Genomic DNA, 25922 nt, shown 5'->3' with positions numbered 1-25922 from the left:
TATTCCTTCAAATTTATTCCCTTTTGGTTTCATTCTCTCGTTATGTTAGTTTTGCACTTAATATAAAACTGTTTGGCCCTACCTTTATGTTTACCACTTTTTGCATACCTCCTGCCTATTCTCTCTCTCACTGGCTTTCCTCTGATCTAATTAATCTAATATTTTCTGCTGAGGAAATCTCACTAAGGTTTGAATAATACCAGTCCTTCATTAGTCTTCCATTTATATCTCTATTCAAATAAGAATTCATAACTAAACAAATTGCAGGTGAAGCTATATTTCTGCTCTGTTCAGTGACCCTTTGCTAGTCTCAATATTCTCACACTGTCCTAGCTTTCTCTATCTTATCTTTTTTTTTCCTTTATGGCTGCTACGCAAACAGACGTCTTCACCGAACCATCCAAAACATTCCTCTATCCTTTGTCTTATTTCTCTCAGTTGAGCAAACTTAGCTTTAATCCCAGAAAATATGTCTGAATAGCCGAAATGAATCGTTCTGCTGTACCTTGTGTTGCTTTGGTATATTGGCTGTATTTAGTGTAGATTTATCCACGTCCAAAGAAATACCCCTGCCAGGTGTGAAAAGTCTTGAAAAACACAGACATAATAAAATTAAGGCAAAGAACAGAAATAATAAATTTCCAGAAAAAATCCAAACCTGGCCATTCAGGCGCGGATATACATGAGCAGTGTAGGAAGAGGAGGCTGAATCAACAGTTAAAAGTGGCTGATAACCCATCAGTTAGATTCCCACCTGCTCGCCATGCGGCAGGCTGGGGATCAACCAATCCAGCGTGGACTTGATGCACTCAGTGGCACAAGCCAAGAAAATTCAAGCTATAGCTCTGCCGTATACGTATAAAGCTCTGCCTTAGAAATCATACCTTACTTTTTTTTTTTTTTTTTCCTTTCTGGGTTTAACTTCCTTTTTCATGTGTTTGCTTTGTATTTGACTTGGCTAATTACATTACCCTGCTGGTGATTACACACTCCAGTGCCGACTCTTATTAGAGCCAAGTATACTGTTTGTATTATATGCATCTAAATGCTATATTTGCATCTTTCTTGGATTTGCATCTATAGCATACGATACCACTGGCATCCTGCACAGATATTGTTTTAGCCATTTTGTGGATTTTACATTTCATTGCCTTGATGCTGGTCAGTTGTGCCTTCGGCTGTTTCAGATGCAGTAACTGGCTTCTTGTTTCCTAGACCACTGTTCTAGACAGCAGTGTGTAATATTGTTTTATTAGAGGCCAAGAGAAGTCAGAAACCTTTTCCAGAGGTTTTGTGAAGGAGGAACGCGTTATGATTTCTATCAATAGAGCAGAATTACACTTCAGGGAAGCAAGGTGGAAGGAACGTCAGCTCCTCCTTCTCTGCTTGTGTGTAAATAGGGTGAAGAACTCTTTCACCACTTTTTTTTTTAGGAAAAAAAAGGCTTAGTTTGGGCTAATGTTTTGTGCATAGGTTGTACTTCACAAGATTGGTTTAGCTTATTGTATTGAGAATACTACCATTAGCTGTCAGCATGCAAATGCACATTTTATTACTCATTCATATTTAGGTGGATGGCAACCTTTTAATAATATTTAGAGCTTGAAAAAACGACGATATTTTAGAAGGTAGTTCATCTTTTTTCTTTCTCCCAGCAAAATCTCTGAGTAGCTGTTTTACTTGCTGCAAACAAAAATAAACTCAAGGTTCCTTCTCTGCTAAGCTGACAGCTCTGACAGCTCAGAGCACCCACATTTCTGCTGGGCACTGCCGTGCAGAGATTTTCTAGGATGAACAGTCGAGTTTGTCTAAGGTAGTGGAGAAGGCTGTGTAGCTCGGTGAAACTTCAGCGACATCTCATTCCATACAGCAGTTTTGCTTACGTGGTAAATGCACTTTAGTTGGCAGCTGTTTCACTGATCAGAGCCCCCAGTTATTCAAAGTAGTCAGTTAAAGCTCCGTGCCTCAGCAGCTTGTGAGCATAGTGGTATCTTGTAGTAATTATGCAGTGTTGTGGATTTATTTTGTAAACCATGTAACCTCCCCATGAGCCTCTCCCTGTATTTTTACCGCAACTTGTTTTTTGGACCAAACCTGCCCATTTTCTTCTGGCACTGAGCTGTGTCCCTGGTTCCCTGGCAGACCTCTTCCAAGAAACTTTCTCCTCTTTGAGGTACAGAGAGCGCGACTAGCTTTGGAAGACGAGAGTCAGGAGGTGGGAATTGCTATTGGGCATTTTTTTGTGCTTGAGGCCTGTAAGGTGAAGTGAATTTAAAGTAAGTTTCCAAGAGTGGAGAAGCTGGTAGATGGGTGAGCAAAAGTGAGAGCCTTTCAGAAACCTCAGCAGAGCTTTGGGGGTCAGGCTGGTTGTCTGAACAATTTAAATATTTCAGTTTGAAAATAGAAGAATGCTTTTCTTTGTCTTAGAAAAAGAGAGGTCTTGGAAAAATTATGAAATATTCTTTGCTGACATGTGATCTTTTGATCCGAATAGTTCATTTCCATGTGTATCTTTTTTATTGTCTAAAAAAATAGAAAAAGAAGAAAGCAAACCTTGCACCTGGTTTTAAGGATCCAGGTCTTTTTGTCTACTTTGTCACTTCCTCTGCCAGGTTTTTCATCACTGACTTGATTGATTTTCTGTAAGGAGTGGTTGGTGACTCATGGCTGAGCGGAGACCCGCAGGCCATCGGATAACTAACTAGCAAGTACCTATCGATTCACAAATTGTTGTTGCACTGGTCCGCAGTGTGTTATGAAACAGCTTAATTGAAAGCAACATCCTGAACTAGTGTATTTTTTTTTCTCTCTGATGGTTTAGCACTGCTGTCAGATTGAGGAAAAGGAGTCTTATTTGTTTAGACTGGTTCCTTTATGTGTTTTTCCCTTTTGCTGCAGACTCCCTACGTAAGCCTGTTTCTGTCTTTTTCTCTGGCCTGGGAGCCTGCACTGGAGACGACTTTAGTTAGCCACTAAAAAAACCTTTTTGATACGGAAAATAAAGCATTCAGATGGCTTGTCTTAAGGGATATTGAAGTTTCTACCATCAAGGAACTCAAAAAAGTTTTAGCTAAGTGACTGTCAGAAATAACGCAAGTAGAGATGAGGGTGGGCTTAAATTATCACTTGACACCTTCCAGCCTTAGGTTTGTGTTTAGACGGGGATTTAGATCCTCTGATATATTGCTATTAGTAATGAAGAGTTGCTTCAGGTTTGTACAGATCTTTCTAGATTTCCAGTCTGATGAGAAATTCTTGGGAAACTGTCAGGTGCTTTTGAAAAGTATTCCAGCCTGGGCCTTGGCACATGAGATGAGATATCCTGACTTTCACTAGAGAGAAAAAGGGAATGAAAAGAAGATTAAGATAAAATATATTCAACAACACTGAGATTCATTCACTTAACTGCAAAGAAAAAAGAATGGAATATAAAATACCCGATCTACTTATAATTCAAATTGAATTTTCAGATCTGTAAGAATAGGATGTTCTTTAAACTTCATTCACCAAGGATAAATCAAATTTACCAAGAAAACCTAAGATTAAAGATAAGCCACGTTCTGATCTATTTTTTGATTTTTTAAAATAAGCTACAGACCAGTACTGGCAATATAAAAATACTGGATTTTTTTCGAGTTAGAACTGTTGTGCATTCATTAATGAAAAATTCAGAATTAAAATATTTTTCTCCTGAGTTTGCTAAATCTTGAATTCCACAGTTGCACATATTTCTTGTGAAATAGCCTAGTTTTAGCCTCTGGGAATCATTTTTCTCTCTGCCTCGTGAATGTCCCTAGGCTTGGTTTATTGGTTCTGGGGGAACACGGCACTTTGTAAGGTGACAGGTTTATTCTGGCTGTCGCAAGTACTCACTTCACTCCTGAGGCATGGACCTCCCATCAGACTCCACCGAGAGAAGCCAGTGAAAATTATGTGGTATATGAGAGAAATATATTTGGAGTAGGCTTCATTGCTGGGCAGATGGGGAGCTGCTGGAATCTTTCTGGAACATATGGAAAAAGACTAGGTATCTGCTAGAAGCTTTAATGCCTGTTGAGATGAAGGAAAAGGAGACTGATTTATTACTGTGCTTTTTTTGGTATCCCAGAATCACCTGGAATGATATTTCACAGAAGGATATTTTTATAGGTAAAAATGGCCTTTTCATAGGATCATAGAATGAGTGAGGTTGGAAGGGACCTCTGGAGATCATCTAGTCCAACCTCCCCCCCTCAGCAGGGTCACCTAGAGCTTGTTAGATAGGGTTGCATCCAGGCGGGTCTTGAAGATCTCCACAGAAGGAGATTCCACAACCTCTCTGGGCAACCTGTGCCAGTGCTCCATCACTATCTCAGGGAAGAAATTCCCCCTCACGGTCAGGCAGAACTTCAATTTCTGCCCATTGCCTCTTGTCCTGTCACATGGGACAACTGGAAAGAGTTTGTCCCCGTCCCCTTGACACCCTCCCTTCAGGTACTTGAACACATTGATCAGATCCCCCCTCAGGCTTCTCTTCCCCAGGCTGAAGAGGCCCAGCTCTCGCAGCCGTTCCTCATAGGGCAGGTGCTCCAGCCCTCGGATCATCTTTGTAGCTCTACGCTGGACTCTCTCCAGTAGCTCCATGTCTCTCTTGTCCTGGGGAGCCCAGAACTGGGCACAGGACTCAAGATGAGGCCTCCCTAGGGCTGAGTAGAGGGGCAGGATCAGCTCTCTCGACCTGCTGGCAACACTCTTCCCAATGCAGCCCAGGAGACCATTGGCCTTCTTGGCCACAAGGGCACATTGCTGCCTTATGATCGATTTGTCATCCACCAGCACTCCCAGGACCCTCTCTGCAGAGCTGCTCTCCACAAGGTCAGTAGGTGCAGGACCCTGCACTTGCCCTTGTTGAACCTCAGGAGGTTCCTCTCCGCCCAACTCTCCAGCCTGGCCAGGTCTCTCTGAATGGCAGCACAGCCCTCTGGTGTGTCAGCCACTCCTCCCAGCTTGGTAGCATCAGCAAACTTGCTGAGGAGGCACTCCGTCCCCTCATCCAGGTCACTGATGAAGAAGTTGAACAGGATGGGACCCAGTCCTGAGCCCTGGGGGATGCCACCAGCCATAGGCCTCCAACTAGACTCCATGCCACCAAAGACGACCCTCTGAGCTCTGCCTTTCAGCCAGTTCTCCATCCACGTCACTGTCCACTCATCTAGCCCACACTTCCTGAGCTTACCTAGGAGGCTGTTATGGGAGACAGTGTCAAAAGCCTTGCCGAAGTCAAGGTACACAACGTCCACTGCTCTCCCCTCCTCTACCCTGCTAGTCATTCCATCAGAGAAGGCTATCAGATTGGTTAAGCAGGATTTCCCCTTGGTGAATCCATGCTGGCTACTTCTGATCACCTTCCTTTCCTCCGTATGCCTGGAGATGGCATCCAGAGTGAGCTTTTCCATCCCCTTTCCAGGGATGGAGGTGACGCTGATGGGCCTATAGTTGCCTGGGTCCTCCTTCTTGCCCTTCTTGAAGACTGCAGTGACACTGGGGTTCTTCCAGTCCTCAGGCACCTCTCCAGTTCTCCAGGACCTTTCCAAGATGATGGAGAGTGGCCTGGCAACAACATCCGTCAGCTCCCTCAGTCCCCGTGGGTGCACCCCATCCAGGCCCATGGATTTGTGGATGTCTAGCCTGCCCAGAAGGTCTCTGATCCTATCCTCCTCCACCAAAGGAAAGTCTTCCCTTCTCCAGACTTTCTCCCTCACGTCCAGGCTCTGGGATTCTTGAGGGCTGCCCTTGGCAGTGAAGACTGAAGCAAAGGCAGCATTCAGTAATTCTGCCTTCTCTGTATCCCTTGTCACCCGCCCCATTCAGTACCGGGCCCACATTTTCCCGAGTCCTCCTCTTGCTGCTGATGTGTTTGAAGAAGCCCTTCCTGTTGTCCTTGACATCCCTTGCCAGACTCAATTCCAACTGGGCCTTAGCCTTCCTCGCCGCATCTCTACATACTCTGGCTGCATTCCTATAATTCTCCCAAGTAGCCTGTCCCCTCTTCCACTTTCTGTGTATTTTCTTCTTCTGTCTGAATTTAGCTAGGAGCTCCTTGCTCACCCATGCAGGTCTCCTGCCCCTTTGGCTGCACTTCTTTCTCAACGGATGCACCGCTCTTGAGCTTGGAGGAAGTGATGCTTGACTGCTAGCCAGCTCTCCTGGAACCCCCTTCCTTTTTGGGCCTTAACCTGTGAGACTCCACCAAGTAGGTCTCTGAAGAGCCCAAAGTCCCCTCTCCTGAAGTCCAAGGTTGCAATCCTACTTGTTGCCTTACTTCTTTCCTGCAGGATCCTGAACTCCACCACCTCATGGTCACTGTAGCCAAGGCTGCCCCCAACCTTCACATCTCTAACCAGTCCCCCTCTGTTGGTAAGGACAAGGTCCAGCAGGATACCTTTCCTCATAGGCTCCTCCACCATTTGTGACAAGAAGTTATCACCGATGTGTTGCAGGAGCCTCTTGGACTGTTTGTGTCTAGCTGTGTTGTCCCTCCAGCAGATGTCAGGGCGGTTGAAGTCCCCCATGGGAACCAGGGCCTGTGATCTTGAGGCTGCCTCCAGCTGTCTATAGAAGGCCTCATCAACCTTCTCTTGCTGGTCAGGTGGCCTGTAGTAGACACCCACAACAGTGTCCCCCGTGTTGGCCTGCCCTTTGATCTTTACCCATAAGCTCTCAACTGCCTCCTCCTCCTCCCCGCCTAGGCAGAGCTCGATGCATTTCAGTTGCTCTCTCACATAAAGAGCAACTCCACCACCTCGCCTACCTGGCCTGTCTCTCCTAAAAAGCACATAGCCATCCATGACAGCATTCCAGTCATGGGAGCTATCCCACCATGTCTCTGTGACTGCAATGAAATCATGGCCCTGCGATCTCCAGTGGAAAACCTCTCAGCTGGGATGGGTTTTGCAGTGGCTGTTGCCATTTTGCTGAGGGATGTGCCACATTTTGGGGGGCGTGGTGGGGGAGGATGGACGGACAGTGCAAACTGTCCGTTAAGCAGTTTGCACCAGCAAGGCAATGTGAAAGCTGGGAGGCACTTCGAGAATTGACTTGGCTGCCTCTTCGTCAGAGGAAAGCTGGGTTATTTAGGACTCTTTTGGGGGTAGATGTGCTGTTATACTCTGTTTTCTTGAACTGATGTTATGTCCTTTGCTGCTTTTCGCCTGCAAAACATCCAGGCCAGCTTCAAACTCTTTCAAATATTAGCTGGTGAAGAAATAGCTTTCTTGAAGGGGGTGGGAAAGCTCATAGCTCCTGGTGTCAGTGCAATAGCTCCATGGTAGGTTAGCTGCTTGCAGGCAAAGTTTTATGAGTCCTCGGGTGGTAGCCAGCGGGTAAGAAAGTCCAACCAGCCTGAACAGAGCATGATTCCTCATGCAGTGAGCTCAGCTGGAAGGTAAAATCAGATGTTTTCTCTATTTTTTCTTTCATCTTACGATAGAAATTAATTTCTATTGTAAGGCTTGTGATGCGATATTAATATTAATAACTGACATTGGTTTAGAAACGTATCTCTCAACCTTCTGTTCTGGCATTTATTGAAATTAAGGTTGGTTCTCACAACTACTGACAGCTGAATTTCATCGCTATTGTTGTTTAAACAAGCATGAGACAAATGGAGTTGATGAGAACAGAAAAAATACGGGGTTTCTACTACATGCATTCAATCCATAACTGTGCAGGCTCAGCTGGTAAAAGCAACGGCCTGCTACAAAAGGGAAAATAACATTTGTTGTGAGAGGGAGAGGTTTGTGGTAGATGTCTTTATGGGCTACATAATGAGGAAGAGATGATCGTGTTTTCAATTAAAAGGCCTAACTCTGAGGCTATTGATTCAGGTTGAAAATGCCAGAGAATTTCACAAGGTAGATATAATATTACTGTTTTTGAGGAGAATCCTAATTTAGTTGTTTTTCTTTTTTTTATTGTAGGGATTCTTTCAACTCTGGGAAATGGGTATGTTATTTTTATGTCTTTAAAGAGAAAAAAGAAGCTAAGACCTGCTGAGATAATGACTGTTAATTTGGCAGTGTGTGATCTGGGCATTTCAGGTAATTTGATGTTTTATTTTTATTCATTTTTACTTTCCTACCATTCTTTTTGGCAGCAGCATGAGAAGCTCCTCTGGAAGTCATGAGGAGCCCCAAATGCCTTTGCCACTGATGTTGTTTGTATGTACTATTATTTGTATATAAGTGAAAGAGAAGGACAGGAAAAAAAGTATTCTTGAACAACTTGATAGAAATAATTGGTAAGTACATAGGGAAAAATAAGGTTGAATCTACCAATCCTGACTTGGGTAAAACTCCTGTTCGCTTTGGCATTGGGCAGGCCTTCAAAGATAGCTCCCATGTGCATCCTGATATGATAAGTGCAAAACAACTTTTTTTTTTCCATTTTTCTTTTTTTATAGTTGGAAAAAATGGTATTTTCTTGCCGCAAGATGTTGCAGGAGGGATCCAGGTGCCTCAGAAATATATATCTAGCCAAATCTGAGGGTGTAAAGAACATTAAGAGATAACCCTTAACCATATAAACTGTTAACATACAAACTACAGCAGGTTTGGGATTGCTGTCTTAGGACAAGCTCTTCTTGTTTCTCTTTCTAGGTTTGTCAGCAACATACCATGTGATCTTGGTCACCTTCTCTTCCTTGGGGATTTCAATTTATCTATGTATAGAAGATTTATAATCAAAAATAATTGTGATTGGTGAAGCCATGCGTACTTTTTCTCTCATTTCTTTCTCTGTTTCTTTTTTTATTTGTTAATGAAGATGTTGACTTAAGAAATGTGATGTGTTCTCTGTGTTGGATCTATTGGAGATGGGACTCCTTCCAAAATCTTTAGATTTCACACACTTGGTTTGGTCCCCCGTTCAAGAAGCAAGCTCTGCGATGGACCTGCTTCCTGTAGATTTCCACAGGGTGGCACTAGCTGCTTGTTTAAAACAAAATTAGGCTCATTTTTCACTAATGCGAAGCTCTGACTCCTGTGCTGCTGCAGAGAAGTTGGTTTTGTGCAAATTAAATGTGGTTTCCTTTACAGCTGACAATGATTTATATTATTTAAGTTGCTGACTCTTGGGATTTACCCTAGATCTTGCTTTTCTTGAAGCCTTTATTTCATAGATCAGCTTTTGCTTGAAAAGGAACATACATTTTTACCCTTTCTGCTTGGAGAAAAACCTATAAATATGATTTGATAAAGTGCTTCAGGCTCAGGCATAATTTTCTTTGAAGGCTTATGCTGAAGGAAAAGAATGACAAAATATGTTGTTTAAAAATGTCTCATTTTCAGGGATTTTCAGAATGATGGGTTTAGGATGGAGCAAAGACCCTTTTCTGCAAGATGTACACAGAATCACAGAATCAGTAAGGTTGGGAGGGACCTCTGGAGATCATCTAGTCCGACCTCCCTGCTCAGCAGGGTCATCTAGAGCGTGTTAGACAGGAGTAGAAATGTTTTAGTTTTCTGTTGAGAACGAAATGGAATATTTACTTTCAGGTCAGTTTAATCTAAATTGGAATATTCTACAGAACCATCCAAAATATTTCACTTAAGATGACTTCAACAAAACAGAAACTTGTGTCCCTAGTTCCATCAGAAAGGTGCCTTGTGGGAATTGTAGTTTGAGAGACTATTTTTTTTCCTGTGTGCCATGCTCCCTGGAAGCACCCTTTCCATAAAGGAATTCACTGAGCTGCCTTGATATTGCAGACTGTAAGTTCAGCCAGGGAAACCCGCAGATGCTCTCAGTTGCTTGAGATGCTCCAGCAATGTGCCTACAGGAATATGCAGTCACAGGAAGGTTAAGTTAAACATTAAATACTATTTTAATGTTGCAGTTCAGTGCTGCAATAAGTTCAGGCTTTTCAGCATTTCAAGTCGGTCCCATAGGGAGAAATGAAGCATTCTGAAAACATGTTGATGTTTCTAAAGCATAAATTTTTGAGTTTGCTCTTCCATTAAATTGAGTTTCTCTTCCATTCCATTTTTTTTTTGCGTCTAGTTTGAGATGAAGAAATAAATAATAAATATTAGGAGGTGGAGATTTCCAACTAGAAATTTCCAATGTCTGAACTTACTCATTCTCACAATACTTGGGAAGAATATGAGTAATATTAGGCTGTTATAAGGTCAGAATGGAACAATATATTATCTAATCTAACCTCTTCCATAATGCACCACCCACTTTTACAAATGGAGAACTGAGCTAGCGAGCTACTAGGACAGCATCTCCAAAAGAGTTAGGTGTTTCCCTTCGAGTAGCCTTTCGATGGCTAAGTAACGAGTCACTCTGTGGCCAGGTGACTTGCTGAGGGTGACCTAGGAAATGCATGTGGCAGGAATTTAAAGCCACCTCCTCTGCAGCACACATCCATGCACCCCAAACATAGCACTATCCTCCTTCCTAACAATGCTTTAACACAGGATGGATGCATCTACTTTTGGGCCTTGGCACATTTACAGATGTCCTCTTTGAAGGCAAGTTTCTTTATCCTGTGTGTGAAGATACTCAGTTGATTACAGGGGTGTAGCCTAACTGGATCTGTGCCCATCCTCAAGTCCAGATTTACCCATACTTTTTGCAGACTACCATGTGTTTGCATGTGGTCTTAACCTACATTCTGAATTTTCCTGATGGGAAGAGCTTGCAAAGGCTTAGAGCAATTGGTATGGGTTTAACTTCTGGTGCATGTGGTCTGCACAGTGAAGCAACAGTGAAGCTTCATTAGGCTAAGCCCTGTGGATGGGGATCACGTAAGTCATCGCATCTGTTATACCTACAGTCCCCTCTTCATTTTACAGAGTTAACACATTTCTGCATTTTTACTGGTATCAGCTTTGGGCAAAGGGGGATTTTGCTTTTCTGAATTTTCTGATTTAAGCAGTGATGGATTTCAGCTGACATTTTTTTTTCTCCTTTTGAAGTTGTAGGAAAACCCTTCAGTATCATTTCCTTCTTTTCTCACCGCTGGGTGTTTGGATGGATGGGCTGCCGCTGGTACGGATGGGCTGGTTTCTTCTATGGCTGTGGGAGCCTTATTACCATGACAGCTGTCAGCCTGGATAGATATCTAAAAATCTGTCATTTGTCTTATGGTACGAAAGAAAAACTATATTAAGTGACACTACATCTCCCCTTTCCTCCCCTCCAAGAAGCTCTAGGCTATTAGATTTGTGAGCAAACAGGGTAAGGAATACAAAACAATTGCATATTGTTTTCTGCTCTCAAGTAGAGTGAAATAAGAGAAGAATCAAATATATAGCAAATGCAAATAAAATAGTGAAGGATTCCTAAGACCGGAAGCAACTATTTTGATCATCTATGCCAACTTTCTGCATAATATAGGCTAGAATTTTGTCAAATATTTCTGAATCAAAATCAGAACTTCTCTTGAATTAGATCATGTTATCAGGAAAGTAGAAAGTCTCCAATTTAAGATGTAAAGTTCTGGTGAGTAAGTAGCACTGACGGTCGATTAGTCCACGAACCAATGTCCAGGAAAATGTATAATTCAAACTCAACTCTCAGCTATGGGATCTTGTTACACTTTCTTTGCTAAATTGCATAAGCCCTGCACCACCACTAAAGCACTGCTCTTAACCTCTTCTTGGATAAATTAGGCATCTTAAGCTTTTTATCCTGTCACTGTATTGTAAGTTTTCCAGAATCGAATTATCCTTAAGCTCTTCAAAATGCTTTTAGTAAGTAGAAGGAAGAACACACAGATAAAAGAAGCATATTTTCATGGCCCAAGTAGTCTCAACTAAATTTATATTGCTGGTCATATTCCCTTCACTGTTGTCCCTCTATTGCCAGTATAAGCCATGAGTTTCAGTAATTGCACATGGAGGCCTTGAGTTTTAGAAACTGCACATGGATAAACCACTTTGTGCCTATCAAGGCCTGTTGAAGTTAGCAAATTCAAACACTGCACATCTTGCAGGGTCTTACGGCATGACACAACAGTATTCCTCTTTAGGTGCCTAAATTCCTTTAAGATAAGTGGAAGGTATTTAAAGCATCTACAAGATTTGGCTATCTGGTAGGACATAATAAATATGTTGTCTCTCTAATGTGGAGGTGGATCTCGAGAGGATGAAATGAACTTAGCAATGAAAGCTGTTATCAACATATCCATCAATATCTTAAATCACTTTTGAATATGAAGTATTATATGCTCCATTCTTCCCAGTTAAAGGATTTTGGCCGAGTTTGGAAAGTTATTTTTCTTGCATTGGAAAAGACAAATTCCACAACAAAATAAGAGGAATCCTTAAAGTGACTTTTTGTATGAGAAGCACCATGCGCATGTGACTGAGGGACATCCAATGGATCCCTTTGTAATGACATGAGTATCAGTCATGCAATGTTAAATATTAAGAAATGTTTTCAGGTAGGAAGTGTGAGTAAGCTGGTCTGTCCAATAGCTGAGTGTTACGTCAATTAAAAGCTGTGGCACTGCCCTGCAATCTGCCATCATAGATCTTGGAATGTCTGTGGGTATGCTTTTTTTTGTTTTGTTTTTTGTTTTTTTCCTAAATCTGAATGCAGGGAATATCTCATTCTCTGAATTTTACCTACATCATTTACATTTAGCAGGATTTCAGTTCTCTTCTTGTGAGGGTATTATCAACTTAGTTCTCTGGTGCATAGAACAAATTTAGGTATCTAACACGACATCTGAGTTCAAGAGAGACAGAACACTGAAATCGTTTTTGTCCATGCTATCTGATCATGGTTGTCTAAACACAATGATGGAGAACAGTAAAGAGGCAGCAAATTCAGTCTATGTATTTAATGTAACCATTTTATGTGTTAAGACTGTTGGTCAGGTTCCCGTTCCCGAGGCCTAGGATTTGCTGCCTGTTCCTTCCATGTGAAATTTTTCACAATAGCTATGAAAATAATGCCAATCTTTAGGTCCTCGTGCTACTGTTTCTCTAGTTTTGCCACCTGAATGCAACAAACCTCCCTCCTTCCTCTCAGGCGTTGTGTTTGCGTACGTCAGTGCTCGTTGTCCTTTGAGCGATCTCGAGAGGTAAATTCAGCTGGAGAAGAGGCACCTGCGTGCATTCAAATTGAAGTGGTTTGTTTTGTTTTGGTTTTATTTTAAGTCGTTCTCAAACCCTCAAGAAAGCTACCCAACAGAAACTGCTGTTGTTTTTGTGTCAGTGGCTGGGGAATGGAGACAGATTAGAGCTTAAGGCAAAAAGCTCTATTATAACATTTTAGTCTGAGTTTCCACGTAAGTCATAGAATGTCACTTGGTAATTCCTATATGAATCCAATATGTTGAATATAAGTGATAAGCTGAAGCTTTTATTACCTGAAATAGGGTTGTATGCAAGATGGGCAGTGAGTCAATACATCCCACAACGCTGTGCCTGTCGTTAGCATTTAATAAAGTCAATGGGCAAGGAAATGTGAAAACATCTCTCACAAATACTTCTGACCATGCGTACCTGAGGAATTACTGGCGCTGGTGAGTGGGGATCATTTGGCAGATATATATATACACACATACACACACACACACATATATGTATATATATATGTGTGTGTATATAAAAGACATGTTGCATAGTGCTTGGGGTGAGGAAACACATAGCAGTTCTCAAAACTCTTGGTGAGAACTCTAGCCCTCAGGCACTAGCCCAGCTAGTGAGGAATACAGTTAAGATGACAGAATTAAAGTTATACCTAGTTCATGAGTACTCGCTTGCTTGGGAAACTGTTCTAACGGACAAACCGCATGTGAAATCTGGGAGATGGATTATAATTTGCCTTTCTCGCTGTGTAAAGTAAGAACTTTTCTACATTTAGATTCAATAGTGTTCTCCAAGACAGGACCTATAGCATATTCTGTATTCATGCAGTATTCCACAAAGTGGGAAAATTTTTGATTTCACAGAGCTTAATAAGAGTAATCATTTTTTGCTACTTATATACTACAATCTATTTTTAAATCAGTCTCTCATGTACATGGCTAAGTACAATGCTTATTCTTACAGATGAAAGATAGGAAAAGAATGACAAGATAAAAATAAACCTGTGTGTTATTTCCTCCATACAGTCTTGTCTTTCAGTCCCTTGGGTTAATGACTTATGTTGAGAAGTGTCTTGAGATCAAACTTCAGACAGCTAATAAATAACAACAGGAATAGGAAATCGTATAAGTTGCGTCATACAATTCCAGCTAGTGAGTCGTTCTGCTGAACAACGAAAGGGATGAACAAAAATTTAAGTAAGTCATGAAAGTGGGTCAGATCTCCATGTCAGCTGGCAAATAGCCATTATGAATATACCTCTACACACCAGAAAGCAGTTTTGAAAACTGCTAGACAAGATACCTGTGACTGTATCTGAGTTACCTGTCTGGCTTGCTTTTGTAGGACTTTTTCAGGTTGTAATTAAAGTACAGATCACAACTTAAAGTAAAGATCTAAAATATGTAAGGTGGAGTCCTTCCTACAGGTGTCTATTTCTCTTCATCAGGTATGAAGGGAGCCTAGGGTAGCTAGCTCAGGTGTCTCTGTAGATACTTAGAAGGTGAGATGAACCTTACAGTGGTTGTCAAACAAGCTGTTACTGCATGTATAGAAGACAAGTTTGTGTCAGTATGCGTGGATATGCAGTCGTAACTCTTGAATTATTTTCCAGGTACCTGGCTAAAGAGACACCATGCCTTTATCTGTCTGGCAATAATTTGGGCCTATGCTACATTCTGGGCTACGGTGCCTTTTGCTGGTGTGGGGAACTATGCTCCTGAGCCTTTTGGGACCTCCTGCACTCTGGACTGGTGGCTGGCGCAGGCATCAGTGGCTGGACAGGCTTTTATTCTGAGTATTCTTTTCTTTTGCCTCCTGCTCCCAACTGCAGTGATTGTGTTTTCCTATGTCAAAATCATTTTAAAAGTCAAGTCATCCACCAAAGAGGTTGCTCACTATGATACCAGGATTCAGAACAGCCACATACTTGAAATGAAGCTGACTAAGGTAAGTAGGAAAATTTAACTCACTTTGCTTCATTAGACCCTAAAAGTATCCTTGGAGAAATTCAGCTATATCTAGTTCCCAGTATAGCAATGCTCTACTATGTCTACTATGTTGAGTGATAGGACAGTGCTCTCAAAGTGATTGTTCCAGCTTTCTTCTTCAATGCTGTCAAGCTGGGATACGAAGAAAGATGAAACATCATTTTGTGACTGGTGCACCAGAGTTCCTGAGATCACGATTCAGTCTGAAGCTCTGCCATAAACTTCCTATGTGACCTTATAGAAGTTGTATCACCTCTCTGTAGCCCTGTAGCCATCATAAAACTCCTTTAGCTTTCAGAAACTACTGTAAAGGGTTCTTTTAAGATATTTGAGACAAGCGCAACTACTTTGCAGATAGCTTATAGTTCTCTGTTAATGAAGATATAAACAAAAGGCACTCTTATGATACTGCAATTCTTCTTATGTGAATAATTTATCATTTAGGTTCAGCCATAAACTGCTGAAAAAATGCACGTAAGTGATAAAAATTGTTTTCCTTCTCAGTCTATGCCTTATTTTCCCATTCTGATTTAATCTCTTTTTCTTTTTGGCAATGGTGACAGCCATGATCCTTGCTAATACCAGTTATTCTGCCAGAAATTTGCTCGAAATGAAGGCTTGTAGTAAGCAAAATGAAATTTCTTGTAAAAGATTCACGAGCCTCTGTGAATCTGGTCAGGAGGGAGACAAGCAACATGCTTTGATTACTTGACTGATCAAACATTCATTTTATTACATTTTGGGGAATTGAACTGAAATTTATACAACACACGGCAGTAAGTGACATTGTGCCAGAGTATATCTGGGAAGCTTAGCTTGCCACCAGTGTGGTCAGTGCTGCCAATACAGCTGGTAAAGATGTTGGGATATATATAGGTTGGAAAATAAGTCTCCATCACAACCCATTCAGCTCCACAGTACAACTTCTAAAACAGGATCAGTTTGAGATCCCTGGCTCATATTCACTGTATCTTAAGTGATGGACAAGAAAAGAGCATAAAGTTTTCTCCTCAATAATGTTGCCATCAAGATGTGGAACCAGAGGTTGAGAACAACGCAATATCCCCAAAGCTTTTGCTTGCTGATGACTTTGTGTTGCAAACCTGCTGATTGCTTGAATCAAAATGACCATTCATGTGCTAATATCAGTCAGGATGCTAATAATAGTCTGTCAATGGTAGTATAATATGACAGAATATGCTCTTCAGTATGTGTTATTACATGATGTGATATGAAGCTATGTCATGCTGTGATTGAGTGTAGACAGATTGGTTCAGGTAAAGTAAATGAATCATAAATCTTGCTTCCACATATATTTTATTTAATATTTAAATTAAATATTTCCATGGTTACATTCCTTGACATTATAAGGAAGTGCATTTCTCATTTGCTAGGAATTTCAACCCAAATATTCTGTAGACATTTGTTTTTTCAAAGCATCTGCAGCTTCTAATGGAGTATGAAATCCATAGTATGATTTGGCAAAAGAAAAACTAGATGATGTGCTAGAGATGTCACTCTCAATTAAATTGCCATTAATTTAAAATTCTGGTTTATACAGGTAAACACATTATTTTCTATCTCTTGTAGTGAGTATTCCCAGAGGCAGTCTGTGCCTTCTTGAATGACTTCATGCTTGCTTTTTCCATGTGGAAAAGGATTCAAATTATTGGCTTTTTTTTTCACTGGAAGGTAGGCCACAGACCGCACCCCTGGTGCAGGCACAAGATGAACCTGTTTTGGCAAAGCTCTTCTCCTTCCTCCTCTTGCAGATGTCTTCCATCATGAAGGGTTATCAGTTGCACCAGGTTTTGACAACATCTATGCAACATCAGCAGAGCCTATAAGAGGAGAAGCAGCCCTGCATTAGATCAGGGCATTGCAATTTCTTTTTCCTTCATTTCCTAGTTCCCTTTGCTCTTCCCTCACTGCCTTGTAGTGAGTAATTCAGAAGAAAGAGCTGCAACAGGCATAGACAGGAATATCCCTTCCTAAACCAGCTCACCTGCAGAGACACTCTACTACTCCCAAATACCATCAGGGCCCATTTCAGCCCTGGAAACTTCATCTAAGACTTTGGTTTTATGATGTTTGGAGTCCGATTTTCAAAGAATCCAGATTTTGGAAGACTTGCTCTTGATTAAATCTTTCAACGTTTTGTTTACCTGCTGCATGCCAATTTCATTATAAAATGGAAAAAAAAAGAGCCTGTTTATTTTGACAGTTTCAAGGAGTATTTGATTGGAATAGGATATTCCAATGGAAATTTGATTGGAATAGGATATTGGAGAGGAAAGCCTCTTCCAATTACTAGGAATGAGGGACTCTTCAAATAACTCCCCTAAAAGAAAAACTCTACAGGAAATGTTTCCAGTTTAATCAGCATTAATTTCAAATAATTTCAGATCTTCCTAAAGTTTTCCAAGAATTTCACATTTTTATGTTAAATGCTCTAAAACAAGAGAATCTGCATTTTTAAAGGGATTGTCCACCTTAAATAATTTAAATTTGATGACAATAAATTATTATTTTCTGAGATCGCATTTAGTTTCCTCACATTTAGACTGACCTTGTGACTTTTTAAAAAGTCTGGGTTAACAGACTCACTAGCTATTCTGTAAGAAGTCAAAGGAAAACAGGAGCTAAATAAAAAGAAGTGAAATGCATGATGGGTTTTGTTCATGCTGTAAATTTATCTGAAGTGGGTCATAATTTTTTTCATTCTGTGGCGCATTCCCTGGCGTTCTGCATAGCTGTGTGCTGTGCTGTCGGCAAGAAGAATTCTGCTAGATTAACTCCTTTCTCCCTTTTCTATTTTCCCCTCACAAGGTGGCAATGTTGATCTGTGCAGGATTCCTCATTGCCTGGATCCCTTACGCGGTGGTGTCTGTGTGGTCGGCGTTTGGACAGCCGGATTCAGTTCCTATTCAGTTTTCCGTGGTACCAACTTTGCTTGCAAAGTCAGCAGCCATGTACAACCCGATTATTTACCAGGTCATTGATTGTAAGTTTGGTTGCTGCCGGTCAGGTGGGTTGAAGACACTGAAGAAGAAGAGCTCTTTGAATAAATCCAGGTATTTTTTTTTTTTTTAGTAGTGAGGTATCTTTAAGTGCACAATGCTTTAGAAAGCCATTCTGAAAATTTACCCAACATAAGTTCTGCCCAGAGTCATGGCTCTTCTGATCTTATTTCTTGTTTTTGACCTTGACCCATGCAGGGTCTTTCTTGCTATGAAACTTCATGACATCATTCTAGCTTTACAAAGAGAAACAAGGACTGTAAGTCCATTAATGTGATGGGAAACAATCCCTTTGAATTTGGTGTTTTTCCTATGTTCCTTTTTTTTTAAATGTCATCATAAAAGCCACCTCCAGAAGGTGTTTATATGACCTCTATTCCCAATAAAGAAAATGCAAGAGAACAGTGTTCAATTCGTATATAATTAAACTCTTAATACCAGGCCTTTCAACCACAGAGTTAGCAGAGAGAGATGTTAGTTCCTCAGTCACCATCTAGGTACCATTCAAGGTCTGTGTCTGCTCCTATATAGAAGACACACAGAATCCAAAGAGCTGTTCATTCCCCTCCTGTCCTGATCAGATCGGGGTTATATCTATCTTTTTATCATAATAATAGGAAGGGGGGGATTTGGGGAAAGGCAAACTGTCTTTTCTCTTCCACCAAAAAAAAAAAAAAAAAAAAAAAAAAAAAAAAAAAAAGCACAAAGTGTAATTACATTTCATAATAAGTTTCTGTTTCTTCTAAATCTTTGTGGCAAATCTGTACTGACCATCAGTGAAGTTCATGGAAATACTGTGTAAATACAGTAAAAAAAATTGACTTAGTTCTGTGGTATGTTACATGAATCTTTCTTTTCTGATAGACTTAAAATGAGACAATGTTATTTATTACTCTGACAGTGCAGGTTGGTACAAAGGCCACAGCTAACCTGCTAGATCTTACTGACTGGAAATTCCTAGAATTCCAGGAGAATTATTTACTTCAAAATCCTGGATTTTGCCTCCGTATTGCATCTATTATAAGCATGAAGACCTACTTCATCATTCATATTGTTTCCTTACCAATTCTAGCATTTTTTTCAATGTAATGTCCAGAGAAGGTGTCAACACCTCAAGATTCCACAACTTCCCTTAGCAGGTCATTCTACAACCTTACATTCAGATTTATTGCATCAGAACATACAGAGCCCAAATATGTTGCATGCATTTAACTGAGATGCCTAAGTGACAGTTTACTTTGGCAGTTTTAGGCAAATGGGAAACAAGTCTGAAGTATCCTTCTCTCTCTCTCTGTTTTCTGTACAAGGTGAACAGGGTGACAAGACTAATAATTTTAGGGGCCTTGATTAGGCCGGAGCAATCTCATAGGCAGAAAAATGCTATATTTTAAAAACAGGGTTCAGACTCAGGTTAATAAATAAATAAATAAATTTAAAGACCTAAATCTGTATGTAGTGTGCAGAAATGGAGATGAGTGATAGTCCCTACATAGCTTTTTGGACCTTCATTCACTGCAGAGCAAGAACCTGCCGTGCCGCCTGCCATCCACAGCCTCACAAGTAGGAGATCTAATTCTGGTCAACTTCACACCAATTTGATTTTTAAATGGAAAAGAAAGGCTTACAGCTTGATTTCTGGGACCTATTGAAAACCTCAGTAATTTACAGGTGTTTTCCTGAGCCCTCCACACCGATGCCATTATAGTCCCCAGCATCTCCACAGGCTTTGTCTTGAGTTTGGAGGTCTCCAGGGTGTGGGATGGCTGGATTTGTGTTTAACCTCCCTGTTAGCACTCCAACTGAGAAAGGAGGTTTCATCTAGTCTCTCATGCTGAATGAAAGATTTCCTAGGCCTGTGTGGTGAACAAAATGTTCTGGGAAAAACACTTCCCAGCACTGAGAACTGATTAAGTTTATATGCTTGTTTTTGTAAACAATATAACTTCTCTGCTTCCTCCCTATAGGATGTATACCATATCTGCACATAGAGATTCGACAGCAGTGAACGAAACCCAACTGGAAGTGTGAAGGCTCATTTCATGAGCAGCAAATGAAAACCTGATGACAAACAATCATATTGTCTCAAGTTCCTTTTTCTGTAAATAAATGAAAACATGATAACAGTTTTATTTTACTCCCTAGTCCTATGTACAATGTATTTTTTTTGTATACCAGCTATAAAAGTATGATTAGGGCTGGGCAAACATTTTAAATACTCAGAGGAAGGAGAAACAGAGGTGGTTCACTTGTATAAAAATCTTGGCTTCACTTGAGAGTCTTTGAAAAATTACTCCTTTTTTCTTGAACACTCACTGAATTGATATTTTTCCCCTCATGGAAAAGTGAAGTGTTCACAAAGGCCAGTTTTACTCTGCTAAAGTTAATCTCCCTAGATTCCTCCTACAGTCACTGGAGAACCGGAGCATGAGAGAAAGGATTCCCTATAGGACTAATCAGAGCAGGAGCTTGATTTATCAGGGCTCTGAAACACCCACTGGAGAAACACAGCAACATTAGCCCCATTAATTATCCTTTGTGATTGTATATCCCTCCAAACCCTTGTGGCTACAAGCCATCTTAAAACCACTTTGGTTTCAATCCTTTTCTTTTCAAAAACATTTTTTTTTTAGTCAAGGCAAGCTTAGAAGCAATGCTCATGTGGTCACAAATGCATCGCAGATGGACAGTATTTGTGAGTTAGAGGGGAAGAAGTCTTACCCGAATATTAGTTTCATTTAAAGAATTCGGAATCATGAATTTCTGTGTAACAAAAATCAGAACCTAAATGGACTCAGCCCCATACAAGCTAAATTGGGCAAACTAGCATTTTGTCCATCTCTTTGCATTTTTGGCTAGCGAAAGCTAATGATATATGATGGCAAAAAGCAGTTCGTTGTCTTAAATGCTAACTGACCTTTTTTGCCTTATATTGTACTTTCTATCATCTTTTAGGAGGTCAATATTAAACATAAAAAGACAAATCCTTCCTCGCTTCTAAATATGAATACAAACTCACAATTAGAGAATTCACGGGAAAGGATACGGCATGGGGAACAGACGTCCTTTACAGCTGCAATTGTGTCTGCTATTTAAGCACTGAGGCCTGGAAGGAAGAGGATTAGGAATGGTTCAGCCAGCACTCCTAAAGAAAGCATTCAAGTCGTCCCTAATATACTTAATGGAAAACCAGCATGCCTTGAAAAGACCTGCAGAGTAAATCAGACAGCCAAAATAGTTACCCTGGATCTGTGCCATAATTATTTACATCCCCTTCTTTTTCTCTTCTATGTTTACCATTTTGATTTACAATTTTTCCAGATTTGGTTACAAAGCCATTAACAATTTTCTGTCCACTTTCCTGTAGCTTTTATTCCTTTCTTCATCAAGAGAAGCCTTGGCTGATATCTGTATCATAATTAAAGTCTGATTAAAGGCAGTCATACTGTGACCTTATAAAGATTCATTGGAGCGCAGTTCCTGATAAGTTCTCACTATTCTGGCCAGATTTTGGGACAGATCAATTTATAGTTTGTGGCTAACCCTTCCTGCAGTTTTGGTGGAGGAAACTTTTCTTTTTACTTTTTAAAGTTTTATACTCTCTCTGAAACAACTGTGAGGTTAGCTCAGGAATGGACACATACTTGTGGTAGGTCTGAATTTCATATACTTAAAGACTTAAATATTTTTTGATTCCATTAGAGGTAATGATGTACTAGATACATGTACTGTTTCAATAGGTTAGTGATTTAGTAAACTGAACATGAACTTCCAGAATCAGGAATGTGTTTCATATGATTTACTTGAAGACACTTATTTTTTAGTCAGTGTCATAGTTATGTTTGTTTGAAGGCCCAATTTCACCACTGCTGAGTAACGTCTTGTTCTGCAAGAAGCAATAGGACTCCAGTTTGAGTAGAAGTTAGAGACGTGTTTATACTACGCATATGTTCAAGTGAATTCTTAGGCAAAGATATTTTTCTGAATAAAACCATGAACCTTCAAGCAGACAGTCCTGTAATTTAAAAGCAGATTCTGAATCTAAGATCTCATGGATCTCATCCAATTCATTGATATTAGATGAATTATCTAATGGATTATCTCTTTTCCTTAAAAGGTGTTACTACGGAGTAAAATTTTCAGCATTGATTTTGATCTGATTTGAAATCTATAGACTGAGGAAGAATGTTCAAAAAGTGCTGGGTAGCCATTTGCCGTGTATGCTCAGTACATGCCTTTGTCCTCTCCGTGTGTTAAGTTTAGTATTTCCCAATTATCTAAAACAAAGGCAGGTAACCTTGATCTGAGGTCATCAAAAGGCCAAGAATTTCTCATTTTCTACCCAAGTCTTCTGAATGTCCTGTAAGATTCAAAGTTACATTGTTTTGTGACCAGAGATTAGCCAAAGCATCAACAAGTGAAACCTAATTAACATGAAAAGGTTGCCAAGTGGGGTTTTGTAGTTTCCATCCTTGGAGGTATTTAAAAGCCATCTGGACATGGTCCTATGCAGCCTGCTCTAGGTGACCTTGCTTGATGACCTTTAGAGGTCCTTTCCAACTTCAGCCATTCTGTAATTCTGTGAATGAGTAAGGAATAAGACTCAGAAATAAAATTTCTTTATTGCATTTTCAATATTTGAGCTTCCTTGTTATATTAAGGAAGTTACATGTTAACATCAAACCAAATGATTTTCAGTGGAAGTAATGCTATTAAGAATGTTAACTATAATTATGTATCTTTTGATATGTATCCTATATGCGTGTTCATATAGAACCGACAAGAATCAAAACATTATATGAATTCACTGTCAGTGGCTTGAAGGAAATAATGGACATGGGGTAAGATCTGACCTTGAAGGTAAGGTAGTTCCACTGAGATTGAGTCGCTAATTTATGTTTCAAGGTTACAGACAGTGAAATCATGTAAAGCATGTGGATATGAAGACTTTTAATTAGGCCATTGACAGTTATAGATGTAGAATGTCTCTCAATCTTCCTCTATAGAGTTGGAAATTTTTTAACCTTTTAGAGGTAGCTGATAAGATTTACAATACTTGGGAAACACTTCAAGTAGGGGAATTAAGCAGAAACTTTTACAGGAGAAACTGGCAAAAGCAGTGCACTAAAATGAAAGTAATGGTAGTGAGCTTTTGAAGATTTCAGAGAATATTTACCTATTTAGCTGAAGCAAGATTTATTTTTGCACCAATAAAAATAATGAGGAAAAAAAAAACGAAGTGATTTGTTTGAAAGATTTATGGTCTATGTTGCAAGATCCCAAGCAGCAGAGGATTTTTGGCTTTGTGACATTCAAAGGGAAAGAGTAAGTCAATGTGAGCATATGAAGAGAGTATGATTAATGAATTGACAGGTACGATGCCAATGAATTGCATTCTTTGGTGGAACTTCTTTCTTGAATGACTGTGTATGGACAGTATCTTTTGGAGGAGGTCCCATCTCCAATGAGCAGGGTGCTCTTAGTTTGGAGACCAAATCTGAATTGTTCTTAACTGAGCAGGCACTCAGCTCTTCTGTAATTTGGCATCACCTGTTTCATGCTTGCACTTCCATCTCTTCTTCCTACTAAGAACTTTCAGACATTTCTGGAAACTGGATCCACCTGTTCACCAAAGGATCTGTAAATGCTTTCATCTGTCTCCCTCAGAGAGCTTCTTTGACGTTTTTAAAAGTATATTTCTGAGCTCAAGGTGATTCCAGATGACTCTTGCTCTGAGTTAGAAGCTTCCAGTAAATAATATTCACTGCAACACTCGTTTCTCTCTCTCTCTCCCAAGATAGAAGGATGATTGATTAGTTTCCTTTACACCTGCATCCCTCTAAGTGTCATGTATATCCCTGTAGTTCTTTCAACCCCAAGGAAGGACCTCTAGCCACCTGAAACTAGAAATTCTGGAGAGATGCTGCTTTTAGGGCTTTGCAAAGAGGGGAGGGGGCCTGCATTATCATCACCGTGTTTTCACACATTTTTGAGCCATTCTGCATCCCATACAGAGCTTTCTCTATTATTTGTATGTCTATGTCATTTTTCAAGATGGCTTATATTCCCCCTTCATTTAGTACATGGTGGATAGAGTGACAGAGCTATATTTGTCTTCTTTGGCATAATCTTCATTTTTTCAGTTATGCCCCTGTTTCATTTTCTGGATGGTGGAACCTATAGGTCCGAACAAAATATTTTGAAATACAATGCCTGGTTTCAGAGTTTTGTGCTTTTATTTTTTTATTTCTAGCCCTAAACGACTCTTCATTAATCATGTATAATGTGCTTTTTATTGATCACTGACTGTAGTTTTATGTCTTAAGCAGGTAAAGAAAAAAACCTAAAAAATTGCCACTCAGTTTGTCAGAGATCTATTTTGAGAGAGACATTCAGTATTAAATCAAGTAACTTCCATAAGAGTTAGATGGAAGTCTTAAATGTGAGTAAATAGCAAAGGCTTAGTATGCTCCTTGAGTCAGTAAGACAGACCTGTAGTCTGTATTTTGGATGAAACAGCTAAAGGAAAATTTGGCAATGTTTAACTTAGTCTTTGTGCAAAATGACAAAGAATATTTGTGAAATACCAAATAAACAAAAGATTGCCCAGATCAAAAAAAATGATTGTTTCACAGAGCTCAATTCAGTCAGAGATGGTAAATAGTATAGAACTGATTTTAAGTAACAAAGAATATTTACATGACATCAAATTTTACCATCCTACATTAGTGCAAATATTAAACATCTAGAAAATAGTGGAAGTTGACAGTTGGTATGAGATTAAAATGTACAGGTCTTCTCAGTTGGAAAAAGAGGCCAGAAAGAGGCTCAGCACCCTAAACTCAGAGGCTGCTGCAAATGTCTGGCTCTTTCTGTGCCAGTCTTGCAAAATTTATCAAGAAGGTATCTTACTTTAGGGTTTTGCTTTCATGGAGGCAATTTACAACACTGAAAAGTGTTCCTCCAAAGCACCTGAACATCCTTTATACTGCATTACAAGCCATTATTTTAGATTGATTTGTATGTAGAGAAGAATCTGCCTGGCTGCCTTCATTTTTAAAACTTATGAAAGATTTACAGGATCTAAGGGGAAATACAACACGGAAGAAAAGAAATGATCACATATTAGCAATGCAAGCAAAAAGGAGAAGATGACAGGGTTAAACAAAGTAGCCTAGAAGAGGAAGGGTTTGAGGGTAAATTATATTAGTCTGTAAATAGCTTTAAGGCAATAATAATGTAAATGAAGGAAGGGAATTGTTCACAGTCTCAGAAGGTGATAGAATAAGAAATCAAAGCTTGAAGCTAAAGCAGAAAAAGTTGAGACTAGACATTCTGGACTAGAAGAACAACTGAGCTTTGGAAGAGATGTCAAGGGATGGAGTTGGGGTGTGATTTGTCATAGATATTCAAGAACAAATTAACTAGTCCACTACCAGAAATGATTTACAGCTCTAGATTCTTCTCAATGGTTAATATTAGTCTTGATATCTGATTTTATGAAAAAATTCCTAATTAAAATGTTGATACTATCTTATATTAACATGTGGCTGTATTACTGGGGGAGATGAGTATTGACTCCTTTGTACTGATTGCATTGTGTATACTAAAACTAACTTGCAAAGAACTGTCATACAGCAAAACTTCATGTCTAATGAAGTGGATCCAAAGTCCAAAGTTGGTGCAATGCAGTGGCGTGTGTAGATGCCAAGTAAATCTTTGTAATGAAAGAAATAGTTTTACTTCCTCCAATATTAGATGACCTTTTAGAGAGGTATCATTTTTGCAACACTTGCAGTTCAAGCTGAAAGAAATTCTGTTATTTCTGTTGT

General features: G+C 39.9%; 1 protein-coding gene across 1 annotated transcript in view; it reads left to right on the top strand.

Moving 5' to 3' along the window:
- The window catches only part of OPN5 (opsin 5), a 34468-nt gene extending 14347 nt beyond the window's left edge, over nt 1-20121 (top strand). Inside the window, exons 3-7 of the mRNA XM_062573120.1 lie at nt 7959-8078; nt 10962-11132; nt 14698-15032; nt 17903-18147; nt 20058-20121. Of these exons, the coding sequence (XP_062429104.1) occupies nt 7959-8078; nt 10962-11132; nt 14698-15032; nt 17903-18147; nt 20058-20121 (935 nt within the window). The remainder of the gene's footprint in view (nt 1-7958; nt 8079-10961; nt 11133-14697; nt 15033-17902; nt 18148-20057) is intronic.
- The last annotated feature ends 5801 nt before the right edge of the window (nt 20122-25922 follow it).

Source organism: Rhea pennata, chromosome 3, assembly GCF_028389875.1.
Source record: "Rhea pennata isolate bPtePen1 chromosome 3, bPtePen1.pri, whole genome shotgun sequence".
Lineage (NCBI taxonomy): Eukaryota > Metazoa > Chordata > Aves > Rheiformes > Rheidae > Rhea > Rhea pennata.
Note: the sequence above shows the minus strand (reverse complement) of the source record. Positions and strands in the feature narration are given on the sequence as shown.